The sequence below is a fragment of the Geotrypetes seraphini genome, chromosome 7, assembly GCF_902459505.1.
Source record: "Geotrypetes seraphini chromosome 7, aGeoSer1.1, whole genome shotgun sequence".
Taxonomy (NCBI): Eukaryota; Metazoa; Chordata; class Amphibia; order Gymnophiona; family Dermophiidae; genus Geotrypetes; species Geotrypetes seraphini.
This window is the reverse complement of record NC_047090.1, coordinates 118,654,669-118,670,999: the sequence shown is the minus strand read 5'-3', so window position 1 is coordinate 118,670,999 and position 16,331 is coordinate 118,654,669. Positions and strand designations below refer to the sequence as shown.

The following is a 16,331-nucleotide window of genomic DNA, read 5'->3' as shown; positions in this document are numbered from 1 at the left end:
TCTTCCCAATTAATATTTCCAAATTAATAAAATCTCTTTGCTTATTTGTAAATGGGTCTCTACCAGAGCCTTTAATTCAGTAGCATAATTAAATGAAATAATTATTTCTGAAGTTTATAGGGACGGGTTAGGACGGAGGGGAATCCTCGTGGGGACGGGTGGGGAAGGAGGGATTCCTCGCGGGAATGGGTGGGGACAGGTGGAATTCCTCACGGGGATGGGTAGGGATTTTGGCAGGGATGGGTGGGATTTCTGTCCCCGCGCAACTCTCTAGTTTGAACCTCCCTTCAGTCAACCAGGTCCTTAGATGAGAAGTAAGTTAAACTTCAGAACAAAGCATCAGTTCCCTATTGCATGACCTTGAACTTTGCCCATCCCTTTTATTCCATCACAAAGAAGTTCTGGACATCTGAATAAGAAACCCTGCCCACTGTGTAGTTTGCTTGCACTCTTTGGTCTGCCAATCCTCAAACGTGCAAGGCAGGAGGAACATAATGTATTAATAAAAAAACCAAATATAAATTAAAAGATCCTTCTGCAAACTCACTCGGAAGAAGTTGCAAACAGATCACATACCCAGTACAGATAAGTCAGACTAGGGATATGCATTACGTGAGTTTCAAAGTGGGCTTAGATACTGCTGCTTGTATCTTGCCAGTCAAAGACTGAAGTGTTTGGGGTAGGGTGTTGACCGCTTGTTGGACATCACTTGTAGTGGAAGACTAACAATGGCAGGAAAACCAAATACCTCACCGACTTCTTATAATCTTACTACATTCAGGGAAGTTAAACACACAGCAAGAATGCAAAAGGGGAGCGTAGATGTGATAAGACACAAGTAGCTGTTATTTAACAGTATGTCAATATTTCTTCTTGGTTGGATTTTAAAGTGGCTCTTGCCTGTAAGTGGATTTGGAATTGCTAAGCTGTGTGTGTGGATGAGGACTACCCAAACCTGCATATACTGGGTTTTCACTAAATGTTTCACTAAATGCAAATTTGATCTTGTCCATATTCATTTTGGATATCTTAAACACTACAGGTTGTGGGGTCCCTAGAGACTGATTTAGGAAACAGTTGTAATGCATTACTACACATATGCAGTAGGGTCCACACTTACACTGCATGTTCAACTTGTGTCTGCTTCACACTTCCTTGGTTTACGATAGATTGCCCCAGTTTGACCTATTTAATAACTACAGTGCTGAGGAGAACTACTGGAATCCATGCATTGTTCAGAGTTTAAAGATGGAATCTAGTAAAAAGTCTCTGTTTTTACCATAGAGAGGACCAGGTAAACTTTCGTGGGTTCATGAGGACTCTGGCTCATTTTCGGCCCATTGAAGATAACGAGAAGAGCAAAGACCTAAGCGGACCAGAACCACTAAATAGCCGTAACAACAAACTTCGCTGTAAGAGTTCACTTGCTGTCTCATCAACACAATTAGTTTTTTGTTAGTTTTGTTTTTTGGGGTTTTTTTTTTTTTTTTGTAATGTTACTTTTTTGATCCTTTTGAGTTGGTTAATGACACCATGAGTCTTCAATCACACCTAGAACCATTTAAGAACATGGAAGATGTTTTAGTTTTATATTGTAGGTGCTGTATTAGAACCTCCCCATTCTCTCTAGTCTAGCCATTGTAATGGCAAGCCTGGGTCAGGAGCTGAAGGTTGCAAATACTTCTCCAGAACCCCAGTACATATGATCTGAGGCTGAAGTGGCAGCTTTATGCAGAATCTGGAGCTCCACTCACACACATAATATGAATACTGCCTCTGAGCACCTTTTATCAGTTGGGTGTAATTTTTTTTTACCACTTAACAATTGGGTAAATGGTGGTGGCTTGCTATATGAGCTTAAAACATTATTTGTACATAGTGCTTTGAACATCCCTTTACTCCTTTGGACATGTTCTCTGTCACCTATGTACAATAAAACTACAAAATTAACTTCTCTAGAGAGGAGAGGATGTTATGAAGTTAGTATTAGTCTGTTCAAGCAGTCAACATTCAAGTAAAGCCTTGCAGCTTTAGAGTCCTTCTTGCCCCCCAATGTTAGTCTATGGAAGCTCCAATTCCCTTTGCTCTGCACAGCTTTCATGGATAGGAAGACAGACTGAATGATATATTTTTGTTTATTTTCCTTCAAGTTGCTTTCTGTCTCTATGATTTGGACAAAGATGACAGGATTTCAAGGGATGAGCTCCTTCAGGTATGCTCAATTGTTATGATTTGATACACCAGTTTTGTATCCAGTTTTGTTTTTTTGTGGGGGATAACGTATCTTGACTCTGACCTATGTGTAGTCTTGTATTTTTAGATAATTGCTTTGCTCTGTTTTCTCTCTAGGCTGATTTTTCTATCACCCCTCTCCAACACCATGCCACATCTCTCCCTCCATCACTATGCCCAATATTCCTCACCCTTGCATCCCCTTCAAACTATCCCTCTGTACTCTCTCTATCACCATATCCAACATTTCTCCCTCTCATCCTTCTATTCCCCATGCATCTCTACCTCACTCCTCAGTCTCTCTCTCTATGCCCAACTTTCCTCTTCCTTTCCCCAAGTGCACCATCTCTTTCCCTCTCACTCACACGCTCAGGCCCAACAATTGTCCTTTTCTATACCCTCCCTTCCTTCTGTGTCACAAGTCCGTGTCCTCTAAGTCTCCCTGCCCCCCACTGAAGCCACCGTCGATTCCTCCCTGTTACCCAACACACTACATCCACACACACACACACACACCCCGATCCGCCACCACCACCCAACATGCTCCATCCAATCCTACCCTGCCACCGCAACTCCGGGCAAGGGCCAGGCACGTGGAATGATTGCACCCCACCGGCCCACAATCCTTCTCCCCTACGTCAATTCTGACATTGGAGAGAAAGTTCCGGGCCATGTAGGTATTTGACCCTTTTAAGCTTCAGGTGGTTCAGAATTTTGGTTTATCTTAAGCATTTCCTTCACTACTGTGGAAATTACACTGGCTTTCAGTGGTCACATATCCTGTTTAAGGTGCTATCTCGGTTTTGTTCTCTGGGGAAAAATGGGCTAGGCTATTAGCCAGAACTAACTTGGCATACACCATGGTATGACTGTGCTTTAGTCAAGGAGTACTACGAGTCCTTCCTGTATATGTGATTAATTGATCCTATGAAAGGGTATTCTCTTCTGTATTGTGGCTTCATTTCTCTGGAATAGGTTACCAATGGATCTTCCTTAAAGTGGTGAAATCCTGACTGTTCACATTTGAAGAGCCAAGTTGTTTCATGTGTTGAGGGAGCATTTGAATATTTTTTTTCCCCCTCTTAAGTCTCACAGTACCTCTTTTAGGGGGCATTTGGATTTCACAGAGGAGAGGTTGATGTGCTCACTATGTTTTGTGGGGTAGGTGTTTTGTTTTTTGTTTTTACATTTTGTTTTTATTTTATTTAACTATCTTTTTGTGGAAGTAGTTTTTAAAATGTTTTAAATAAACTCCTGGCTCAGCTACAGAAGGTTTGTATGACGCCAAGGTTTATTTATTGGCACTTCCTTGCAGATGGTGTGCTTGCCACTAATGACATCAAGAGTCCTATGAGCAGTTGCAAGTATTTAATCTCTTGCGCTTGTGTTAACTTCAGACAGTTGTCTGCTTTTGTCCATCCATATGATGCTTCCTGTTATATTTATAGTGGAGCTTGGCTTAAGCAACAATGTAAACCTATCCTGATGGACCACCAGTGTAGAGTTCTAATGCCACCCTGACCTATATTTTGTGAAGGTTATCTAGTGTCGCATAAAGCACAGTTACTTATCGTAACAGGTGTTATCCAGGGACAGCAGGCAGATATTCTCACTGATGGGTGACATCACCACGGAGCCCTTGGTACAGACCACTTTAAGAACTTAGAAAGTTCTTGATGCACGCACCGCGCATGCGCGAGTGCCTTCCCGTCTGACGGAGGCGCGCAGTCCGTCAGTTAAGTTAAGCCAGCTAAGAAGCCAACTCGAGGAGGTGGGTGGGTTGTGAGAATATCTGCCTGCTGTCCCTGGATAACACCTGTTACGGTAAGTAACTGTGCTTTATCCCAGGACAAGCAGGCATATCTTCTCACTGATGGGTGACCTCCAAGCTAATATAATGGGATGGTGGGAAAGTTGGCCATTAAGAAAATAAATTTTGTAATACAGATTGGCCGAATTGGCCATCCCGTCTGGAAAAAGACTCCAGACAGTAGTGAGAAGTAAAGGTATGAACTGAGGACCAGGTGGCAGCTTTGCAGATCTCCTCAATTAGAGTAGACCTGAGGAAAGCAACAGAAGCTGCCATACCTCGAACTTTATGGGCTGTGACACAGCTCTCCAGTGCTAGTCCAGTCTGAGCATAGCAGAACGAAATGCAGGTGGCAAGCCAGTTGGAAATCGTTCTCTTGGAAACAGGATGTCCCAACTTATTTGGATCAAATGAGAGAAAAAGTTTGGGAGAGGTTCGGTGTGGCTTTGTGCGATCCAGGTAGTAAGCCAAAGCTCGTTTACAGTCTAAAGTATGCAAAGCTCGTTCCCCAGGAAGAGAATGAGGTTTTGGAAAAAACACTGGGAGAACAATAGATTGAGGTGAAAGTCAGAGACAACTTTAGGTAGAAACTTTGGATGAGTACGGAGAACCACCTTATGATGAAAAACTGTAAAAGGTGGATCCGCTACCAGCGCATGCAACTCACTGACCCTCCTGACAGAGGTGAGAGCAATCAAAAAGACCGCTTTCCAGGTAAGAAAATTGGTTCAAATGGAGGCTTCATCAAACTGGAAAGAAACACATTAAGGTCCCAGACTACAGGCGGAGGCTTGAGAGGCAGTTTCACATTGAAAAGCCCCTTCATGAATCTGGATACCAGAGGATGAGCAGTAAGAGGTTTACCCTGCACTGGTTCATGAAAAGTAGTAATAGCACTGAGATGGACTCTAATGGATGTAGACTTAAGACCAGAAACTGATAGAGAAAGGAGATAATACAACACTAATCTAACTGCCCAGAAAGTAGGATTATGATGATGAAGTAAACACCAGGAAGAAAACAGAGTCCACTTCTGTTGATAACATTGCTGAGTGGCCGGTTTCCTAGAAGCATCAATGATGTGATGAACAGGCTGAGAAAGGAGCAATTGAGTAGAGCTCAGCCCGAGAGAAACCACGCTGTCGGGTGTAGAGACTGAAGGTTGGGATGTAGAAGGGATAGCTGATTCTGAGTAAGCAGAGTAGGAAACACTGGAAGTAGTATGGGTTCCCTGGAACTGAGTTGTAGAAGGAGGGAAAACCAATGTTGTCTGGGCCACCGAGGAGCAATGGGAATCATAGTGGCTGACTCTCTTTTGAGTTTGAACAGAGTTCTCAACATGAGAGGAAGTGGAGGGAAGGCATATAGAAACTGACCCGTCCAATCCAGTAGAAAGGCATCCGCTGCCAGATGAAGAGGAGAGTAAAGTCTGTAGCAAAACTGGGGCAACTGGTGATTGTGAGGATCTGCAAACAAGTCCACCTGTGGGGTGCCCCATTGAGCAAATACTGACTAGAGAGTTACAGCATTGAGAGTCCATTCGTGAGGTTGAAGGATTCTGCTGAGGTTGTCTGCTAGAGAATTCTTCTCTCCTTGAATGTATACAGCTTTCAGGAACAGATTGCAAGCTGTCGCCCAGGACCAAATCTTTTGAACCTCCTGACACAAGAGGAGAAAACCGGTGCCTCCCTGCTTGTTGATGTAGTACATTGCTACTTGATTGTCCGTGCAAAGGAGGAGTCTTGAGGATAGAGGAGATGTTGAAACGCCTTGAGGGTATAAAACATCGCTTTTAGTTCCAGAAAATTGATGTGAAATTTTTTTCTCGTTGGCAATCCAAAAACTCTGAGTCTGGAGATCGTCCATATGCGCCCCATAGGCATAAGGGGACAGGTCTGTGGTGATCTTGTGATGAGATGGCAAGTGAAAAAGGAGACCTCTGGAAAGATTGGAGGAGGTCATCCACCAACGCAGAGACTGCAGAAGTGATGATGTAACGGATATGTGCTTTGAGAGACAATCCGTGGCTTGAGACCACTGGGACGCTAGAGTCCATTGAGGAGTACGTAAATGAAGCCTTGCCAGAGGTGTGACATGGACCGTGGAAGCCTTATGTCCCAAAAGAACCATCATGTGTCTGGCAGAGATGGTCTGAAGAGGAAGTAACTGCTGACAGAGTCGGATGAGAGTCTAAAGTCGATCTGGAGGAAGGTACGCCCTCATTAGAGAAGTGTCCAGAACTGCCCCAATGAATTGGAGACGCTGTGTTGGAATGAGATGTGATTTGGGAAAGTTGACCTTGAATCCCAGAAGCTAAAGAAAGGAGATGGTTTGAGATGTCGCAAGAGCCACCCTCTGAGAGGAAATCTCCTTGATCAACCAGTCATCCAGGTAACGAAAGACCTAGAGACCGTGTAACCATAGACAGGCGGCCACCACAATCAGGCATTTCATGAATACTCGAGGAGAAGATGCCAACCCGAAGAGAAGAACCTTGTACAAGTAATGATGTTGATGTATTTGAAACCGAAGGTACTTCCGAGAGGCCGGATGCATGGGTGTAGGCTTCTTTGAGGTCTAGGGAGCATAGCCAATCGTTGAGATTGAGATGAGGATACAGGAGAGCTAGGGACAACATCCTGAATTTTTCTCTGACCAAGAAGTTGTTGAGAGCTCTGAGATCCAAGATGGGTCTGAGTCCTCCTGTCTTCTTGGGAACCAAGAAGTAGCAGGAATAAAACCCTTTCCCCTGCTGATCGAGAGGAACTTCTTCGATGGCATTTAGCTGAAGAAGAGATTGTCCTTCCCGAAGAAGAACGGAGGACTGTGCAGGGTCCAAAGCAGACTCTTTTGGAGGACAGTGTGGAGGAAGAATCTGGAAATGAAGAGTGTAACCTTGATTAACGATGGTGAGGATCCAATGATCCGAAGTAATGAGTTCCCAACGATTGATGAACCATTGAAGATGACCCCCCTATGGGCTGAGGCATTGGATGAGAAATGTTGAGATTGGCTATGCTCTGAAGAAACAGGTCAAAAGGGCTGTTGAGGCTTGGGCTGAACAGCCAATTGTTTCTGCTGTTGCTGACGAGACTGCTGTTGTTGAGGTTGTCGTGGTCTACGAGATTGAGACTGAGGCTGTTGTAAAGGTCTAGCAGCAAACCAACGTTGATAAGTAGATTGAGGCCAGTAAGGACGAGTAGGTGGAGGCTTTTTTCTTTTTAAGTAAAGAATCCCACCTGGTTTTGTGAGCTGAAAGTTTCTGAGTCGTAGTGTCTAGAGAATCACTAAAAAGCTCATCGCCCAAACAAGGAGCATTAGCCAGACGATCTTGATGATTGACATCCAGCTCAAAAACTCGAAGCCAAGCCAAACGTCTCATAGCAACGGACATGGCAGTAGCACAAGAAGTAAGCTCAAAGGTATCATAAATAGAGCGAACCAAAAACTTCCTCAGTTGCAACAAAGAAGCAATATGCTGCTGAAAAAGAGGAAGCTTTGGGTCAGGTAAATATTTCTGGAAAGTAGATACCTGTTGGATCAAATGCTTGAGGTAAAAAGAAAAATGGAAAGCATAATTCCCAGACCGATTAGCAAGTGTGGAATTCTGGAACAAATGCTTGCCTAAACGATCCATAGTTTTACCCTCTCTGCCAGGAGGAACAGAAGCATAGACACTAGCACCTGCAGATTTTTTAAGTGTAGACTCAACTAAAAGTGACTCATGAGGAAGTTGAGACTTATCAAACCATGGAAAAGCTACCACCCTGTAAAGAGAATCCAATTTACGAGGAGCTCCTGGAACAGTTATAGGAGTTTCTAAATTTTTATAATAAGTCTCCCTAAGAATATCATGAAGAGGAAAGTTAAGAAACTCCTTAGGGGGTTGGTCAAAATCTAATGCATCCAAGAAAGCTTTAGACTTTTTTGAATCAGATTCAAGAGGGATGGAAAGTGCCTCTGACATTTCCCTCAAAAATTTGGAAAAAGAGGTCTGTTCAGGTTTTGAAACAGTCTCTAGCAAAACCATCATCATCTGAGGAAGCCTCATCAGCTGTTAGAATAGGTTCCTCAGAGTCTTCCCAAAGATCTGAATCTTTTGTCGGTGGAGCTTGGGAAATGGGTGTCGAAGAATTGACATGCTTACTCTTCCATACAGACTTGCCTGATTTGATCAACATCGTCTCAGGTGACAGGACAGAACGATGCCTAGCCGAAACCGACATCGCACTGGAAGACAAAACAATCGGCACTGATGAAACTTTCTTAGACGGTGTTGGTGCATGAAAAACTGGCTCTGTCCGCATCAATGGTGCAGACCTGGTTGATGTCGCCAAAGTTGATGCCGAAATCATGGGCTCAGACCGAACTGGCACTAGAGGAGCCGGTGTCGCCATGATGAAGCAACAATTGTAATTGCTCCCGTAATTGCTCTCGCAATTGCTCTTTTACCACTGCAGCAATTGTGTCCTTGAGAGACTGCACTGGTACCGCTTGCTTTTTCACTGGTACCTTCGGTGCCACTCAGCGCTCCAGAGATGAGGAGGCCGATGACGAGGCACTCACCTCTATCAGAGCCGAGCATTTTTTGAGGCACCTCGAAGTCGGCAGGACTTGACTCACTGCAGCAGTGACCTGAGGACCTGTAAGGGAAGGAGAAGGCTTCTTAGCCGGCTTACTCACTGACACCGATGGGGAATCTTGCGATGTCGAATGATGAGAAGACGACTTCGGTGTAGACTCCGACACTGGGACCAACGCTGAATCCCCTTCCATTGCGGCCCCAAACAGCAACCATTGCTGGAGCTGACGATTTCTGAGTGTTCTTTTCTGTAGAGTAGAACAACGTGTGCAAGATTCAGCCCGATGGTCTGGTCCGAGACACTGAAGACACCAGCTGTGCGGGTCCGTGAATGAAATCAGGCGAGCACACCTTTCGCACTTTTTAAAATCCGTACACGGTCGTGACATCGAGGGAAAAACAGCCTCAGCCAAATGAAGGTCGAGGCTCGAGGCTGAGAAGAGGCCCCGCTGGGCTGAGTCCGTAAAAGCAAAAAAGTAAATTTTTTTTTTTTTTTTACTTAATGTAAAAGAAAAGAAAAAAAGGATGAAATCCTAAGAGGAAAAAAAGTAAAAAATAAGAACCGCGTGAGCGAGAAGGCAGTAAAAAGACGCAAGTCGAAATAGAGCAACTGACTAGCTCTGCGGAAACGAACAAACTGACGGATCGCGCGCCTCCATCGGGCGGGAAGGCACTCGCGCATGTGCGGTGCGGGCATCAAGAACTTTCTAAGTTCTTAAAGTGGTCCATACCAAGGGCTCCGTGGTGACGTCACCCATCAGTGAGAAGAAATGCCTGCTTGTCCTGGGATAAAGCCACCTTACTTGGAGCACTGATAGCTGAAGACATTGGGATGGGGAGAGGAGGAATAGAGTGGTATATAAGAATAAAACAGAGTATGCATACTTTTTAAAACTATGATAAACTCTAAACCAGTTTTTGTAACTGGGTGCTTCTTCAAGCACCAGGCTTCCTGTTTTTGATAATGGATTAACTGTGTTTACCCTGGCAGCCCTTACCTTGAGATTGAAGCTGCTTGTATCTCTTAATAAGGTATGACTGTTCTGATGACAATGCTTTGAGTAGTGAAATCACATGTTAGATGCCATCTAAACAGAAAAGCTATTTTTGGATTACTGTGACAGATGAGGGACACATTGTGAACCTGGCTGCAGATCTTGGGATATTTATAAAAAGATGTGATGGCAAAATCTCTTCTGTCTGAGGTTGATAATTGTATGTACATTCGTGAAACTGGAGGTAGTTGGTGAGGAATACTAAAAATAGCCTTGAAATACAAAGCATATTAACGTTCAGGTCCCTGTGCCTCTGCAGGTATTGCGGATGATGGTTGGTGTAAACATTTCAGATGAGCAGCTGGGCAGCATCGCAGATCGGACAATCCAGGAGGCTGACTTGGATGGAGACAGTGCCATCTCCTTCACTGAGTTTGTGAAGGTCAGCAATTATCCGTTATGACAAGATATCAAGGGATATGGTATTTCTAAGACTAGGATTAGCATTAGTTACTTGTTTAAGCTAGGGCTATTTTTTCATGTCTACAGAGGTAGGGAAAGAGTATTTGATGCCTTTTTTTCTGTTGTGTGTCTTCATTTTGGGGAGGGTCCTGCTTATTTGGGCTTCTAGCTCACTCTGAACTGGAGCTAGAAACCCAAATAGGCAGGAACCCCCTTCCCCCCCCCAAAAAAAAAAAAAAGAAACAAAACTGGATTTAGCCATCAGGAACCTTCATTCAATGTGGCTCAACCTGGATTTTTCCTCCTCTTGAATGTCCCCTTCCAACTTGCTTAAATAGTCATCACAGCTACAAGCCTTGGCTGGGGCCATGGTCTGAGCTCTTGTTTGTTTGAAAACACTTAAAAAAAATATATATATACCCCAATCTTCACTATCCACTTCCTAAGTGTTGCTAAGGACTGTGAACATTCCTGGTTAGCCTTGCTAGCGGACACCTAGCTTTCATTCCTTTCATTTAAAAAAAGGACATAAAAGGATTACAGGACTGTCTAGTCTGTCCCTTTCTGATCCAGTGCCACAGCCCTAAAGCAACTTGAACCTTACCCATGCTTGTGTGCCAGCCATTTTTTTTAATTGGTCAAGGCAAAACCATAATACATTTCCAGTAGTAGTCTGTTCAGTATCTTTGTCATCTTTTTCCATTCTGATAATCTCTTTTGCTCCTTTTGGAAGCTGACTTTGAAAGAGTTATGTACCTTTTATTTTTATCCACCGGAGGTATTTCCCCATGTTCTGCTTCTTCTGCAGCAGCTACTGAATCCTGGTGTGTCTGTGTCTCAGGGCTTTAGTTGAATAGGTGAGAGGATCCTGATTGTATGCCTATGTCTCATCTCATATCCTTAATTACAGGTTTTGGAGAAGGTGGATGTTGAACAGAAAATGAGTATACGATTCCTGCACTGATGGAAAAGAAGTTCTGCCTCACAGTAGGACAAGCAGTGGAAGGACCATTTTCTCTCTCACTTTGAGCCCTGACCTATTTGTCCTGTGGCATCAGTTTCTTCCCTCTTATTCTTTTCTCAAGCTTTTATATATACCCACTTTATCCCTTTGTGAATCTATACAATTCCCCATATCATTACCACCACTTTCCTTTTCTAAGAAAGGATGAGAAACAAAATTTCCAATACTCTAGTACAGCTAAACAAGTGTTAAATAAGCTGTGCCTATACTTAGCACACCTAAGGCTCTCCCGTTCAGTTTGAAGTGAAGCAATGGCATGTGAATTTAGTAGTTCTTTCTGTGTAGGACCTGATTTTCTAACTGTTCAGCAGACCTGCCTCTTAACTCCAGACTGTTACATGAGAAGTAGTAGTTTGAAGACCTTCACTGTTCTCAATGAAGAGCATTTCTGCAAGGACCTCTTGTTCAGCACCTTTGTCCCAAGCCAGCATTTATTTTTTTTAATCCAGCCAGTGCACTCTATTAAGCCTACAAGGGAGTGGGTATTGAAGAAAGATGCTGTAAGTGGATAGTGTGGCAAAAGAAAAATCATGGCCATACCCAAACTGTGATCTTTATAATATTTAAATAACTGGGTCATAGCTTGTTAATTATACTTCCCAGAGGCCATGACAGAAAGCTGTCATTTAGTTTCTAACTTCAGCACTGTCTGACAAAGCTGGAGCTGGCATCATGGAGCTAAAGGATGGAATAGATGGGGGTGGGGAGTATACCTCTGAAAAGGATGGAATAGATGGGGGTGGGGAGTATGCCTCTGACTATTTCATGTTCCATTTCTGTCTTAGGATCCTACTACTACCATGTCTGTGCCATTATAAAATGGTCTGGCACAAATAATCTTCTTTAGGAAATACTTGTAAGAGCAGAGGGTTTTGTTTTGTTTTTCTTGTGCTACTCATCTGATTCTGTACCTAACTACCCAAGGCAGCACTGACATACCCCTCCATGTTCTCATGGATAAAACAAAGACAAGGCCAGCAACTGGACTGGCTCTGCAACACTACTGCATTTCCGAATGCTTTACTTTATAAATATGTAAGCACTTTGAGGGAGGGGGTATGATTTTCTATTTACTTGAATCACTTTTTAGGACATAATTATTTTAATAATATATAATTTAGGTGATGTGTAGCTACTTCTTAGGAAAGAACATAAAACATTTTGACAGAATTATATAATTCTAAATTTATGCCTATTTGGTCACTGGAAATTTTTTTTGTTCCATTTTCTTGACTGAGATCACCAAAGCTTAGCTTGACTAGAAACTGTGGATTACTAACAGGTTCCAAGTACCACATAAAGGGAAAAAGAAGCAATGGCTGCCATTTGTTTTTGTATTTTTTTTCTTCTTCAGTTTATGGCAGGGCTGCCCAAGTCCAGTCCTCGAGATCTACTGGCAGGCCAGGGTTTCAGGATATCCACAATGAACATGCATGAGAGAGATTTGTATATCAAGAAAGCAGTGCAGGCAAATCTCTCTCATGCATATTCATTGTGGATATCCTGAAAACCTGGCCAGCCAGTAGATCTCGAGGATTGGACTTGAGCAGCCCTGGTTTATGGCATGCAGGAATTTCCTTAAAGGAGGAGAAATGCAGTGGATGCTAATTGGTTAACTGAGACATGTTAAATTTTGTAGTCTTTGTGATTTTTTTGTTTAAAATTCAAAAGTAAATCAGTTTTGAAATTCTTTTGTTGTGACTAGATTCATGGTGTATTCTTAAGACTGGAGAGAATGCGCTGCAGTTATTAAATTTTGTAATGTGACTCTAGTGCCTTTTATGTATGTCATAAACCCCATATTCTGCTATATTCTGAGTGTCATGTACAACTAACCTGAGCCAATTAATGTTATTGGCATTAATTTGCAACAATATAATTTGCACACATATATTGCTAACTGCTACTCTGTAAGGGCTAGTGTACAACTAGAAAGGGGGCATTGCCATGGGTGGGTCAGGGGCATTCACTAAAGATGTGTGTACTGTGCAGTATTACTGAATACCAGGCATCCACACCTAACTTAAATGCCAGGATTTACAAAATAGACAAAATACGCCTATGCCTACCTCCAAAAATCTTTCTGAAGGTGCTTCTTTTCCTATAGGCGCAGTTTGTTTTTATTCTGCTGTCTCATTTTGTGTTTTAAGCAACAGCAAATTATGAGAAACAACAAAAAAGTTACAAAGCCCTGGTCTAGGCAGGTTTACTGGAGGCTGACCTTATCTAGTAATTCAGCAAGAGCCATAGCATCTAAAGCTTTGTAATATAAAACAACAAAATGCAAAGAGCACCAAAAGGTTCCACAAAGGAAATGAAGCAAAACAACAAAAGACTGTGGAACAGAAAATGCTTTCCTCAGGGGTCTTAATATTGGGTGCTTGGCTGTCTTAAATATAAAAAAAAATATAAAAGTCTTAATTTCTTGAATTTTTATGACTTTTTTTATATTTAGAAAGGCAAGTAAGATGTCAAAGCAACCTGGTGATTTATTTAAACAGTTAGTAACAATCTAACCAATCACAAACAAAATCTTTGTGGATATCTCAACAGTTCAAAAAAGAGCATGGATAAAACCAGTGGTCCTTCCAAATGGCGTCCTGTTGGAACAACGTCCTGCCTAGGAACCCAGTTTTGGCATTTAAAAATGCCTTCTTCAGGGGACACTTAAATAGACAAATAATCAAAGTAAAACCCTGAGTCGTTTATATAATAGAATCAAATATATATGAAAAACATAAAATAAAAGCATACAATAACCAAAAGTATAAAAATGTGAACACATTCAATAAAAGCAGTCAACCAAAGACATGAGACATATGAATTAAAAACTGATAATGCATATTTGAAATAGATAAAACAAGAAACAACTCCAAAATAAAATAATAGCAAATAAACTATAATTTAAACCATAATGTGCTTGATGTGCAACAGACAGATCGTCTGGATCAATGTGAACTATCTAAAATGCTCAGAATGAAGCATGAACTATAATGAGAAAGCACCAAGTGAGTAGAGTATACAGTAGGTAGGCATGCAAGAAGCTAATAGACCCAAGGGGATCTATATGAATGCAAATCAATGAAAAAGCAAAGGTGTGGCCCAGCATGCAGAAGAAACTCACAGATGTGATAAGCACAGTGAAAAGATTATACCAGAGGTATATAAGCATCGGGGAGCTGCGAGACTAAAAGAAGAAATACTTTATTAATAATCAGTATTCTGAGATGAACTGAGCTATGCTCCCAAGTGTGGAAACAAACAGGTACTTACTATCAGCTTACGTGTATGCACCTCTGAGGCCTATAAAATGGTTATAAAATAAAAGCATATTTAAACTAGAGCAATACGGTAGTTGGGTACAGAAACCTTAAAAGGTAAAGATGAACATTAAAACCAAGTTACACTTACCGTATCGGCATCCAGTAATCACAGAAAAATCAAGAGCAGCGTGTGATTGCATTGAACTTAAAAAAGGAACATTATACAAAGCAGGATGAGTGTACGGCCGTACTACGAACTTAATGAGCATACAGCCGTACAGTACTACTAACTTACTACATGGCTAACGTTAGCTGATTGGACAGATGACATAAGAGGAACACAAACAGTGCAGTGCTTAAAAACATAACCAAATAGAGAGAGATGATAAAAAACCAGATTGAGGCATATCAATTATATGTGAAAAACTGATGAAATAATAGTGGACAATACCATCTTTAATTTTTTTGCTAGCAAATAAATATAAACATTTTGTAAATCTTTATTCATTTTAAAGCCAAAAATAAACATTTTGAAAATTGGCATATCAGTATGCTACACTTCTAAAGTTACAAATTGAATACAAATCGAATGCAGATGATAACCATATACTTGTTTACTAGGAAATTCTTAAGAGTCTAAATCAAATAAAAAGCAGGGGAGAAACTTTAGTGCTGATGCTACCTTTTTAAGACAAAGACCCAGTAAAACCCCTGAGGAAGGCATTTTAATTTTGCTGAACCACAGCCCATGTTAGGCCATTTGTATTTTATATATTATTTGTGTTTCATTCTGTGGGTCACTTGTGACTATAAAAAAAAACTAAAGAAAAGACTGCAGAGATGATGTACAAAGTGCAGGATATTTAATTGAAGTAAATGCAATGTGGTGATCCCAATGTTGATTCTAGGATGTGAAGATGCAGGATCCGACATGGGTCATCCAGGGGTCTGGAATGGATAAAACCTCACATGTGAAGAACCATGGGCGTCAAAACAGAGTACTGGATAGAATTTCATGGCACTTGTTGCATCAGATTTTCTGTTCCACAATATTTTGTTGTTTGCCGTGTAATATGCCAAAGGAGCCTGTGACATCAGAGGAGGCACTTCCAGGTTAGCCGCAGCCCACGGATTTCTATATGGACCTCATAGCCAGCAAGAAGGAGTAGACCTACACAGAGAGGTACAAGCCTATGTGGAGAGGTACAAAAAACCTTTGGGAGGGGAACACAAAGGGGTACATATCGCGGGAGAGGTCCCCTGCGGGAGGGCCTCCTGTTCTAATGCAGTAGGCCTATGCAGAGAGGTACAAATAACCTGTGGGAGGGGGGCATTAAGAGGTAGGGAAGTACAGGCCTATGTGGAAAGATACAAAAAACCCATGGGAAGGGGGACACAAAGAAGTACCATGGGACAGGCTCCCCACAGGATGACCTCCCATTCTGATGCAGTAGGCCTATGCGCAGAGGTACAAAATAACGATGGGAGGGGGTATAAAGAGGTACCTGTAATAGGGAGGGCAAGAATTGGTAGAATTTTCCTGCCAATTGTCATCCTACCAATTATCTTCATCCCAATTAAAATAGTTTATAGATAAAGAAGGGGATCACAAACGGATCAGAGAAGGTTATCATGCCACTGTACCGGGCATGGTGCACCCTCACCTGGATACTGTGTCCAGCACTGGTCGCCGTACATGAAGAAGGACATGGTACTACTCGAAAGGGTCCAGAGAAGAGCGACTAAAATTGTTAAGGGGTTGGGAGGAGTTGCCATACAGCGAAAGATTAGAGAAACTGGGCCTCTTCTCCCTCGAACAGAGGAGATTGAGAGGGGACGTGATCGAAACATTCAAGTTAATGAAGGGAATAGATTAGTAGATAAGGACAGGTTGTTCACCCTCTCCAAGGTAGGGAGATCGAGAGGACACTCTAAAATTGAAAGGGGATAGATTCCGTACAAA

General features: G+C 42.2%; 1 protein-coding gene across 1 annotated transcript in view; it reads left to right on the top strand.

The window, feature by feature from the left end:
* Positions 1 to 12,915, top strand: part of CHP1 (calcineurin like EF-hand protein 1) — a 63,479-nt gene extending 50,564 nt beyond the window's left edge. Inside the window, exons 4-7 of the mRNA XM_033953326.1 lie at positions 1,285 to 1,412; positions 2,151 to 2,212; positions 9,939 to 10,061; positions 10,992 to 12,915. Coding sequence (XP_033809217.1) covers positions 1,285 to 1,412; positions 2,151 to 2,212; positions 9,939 to 10,061; positions 10,992 to 11,045 — 367 coding nt within the window. The 3' untranslated portion in view covers positions 11,046 to 12,915. The remainder of the gene's footprint in view (positions 1 to 1,284; positions 1,413 to 2,150; positions 2,213 to 9,938; positions 10,062 to 10,991) is intronic.
* Positions 12,916 to 16,331: the final 3,416 nt, after the last annotated feature.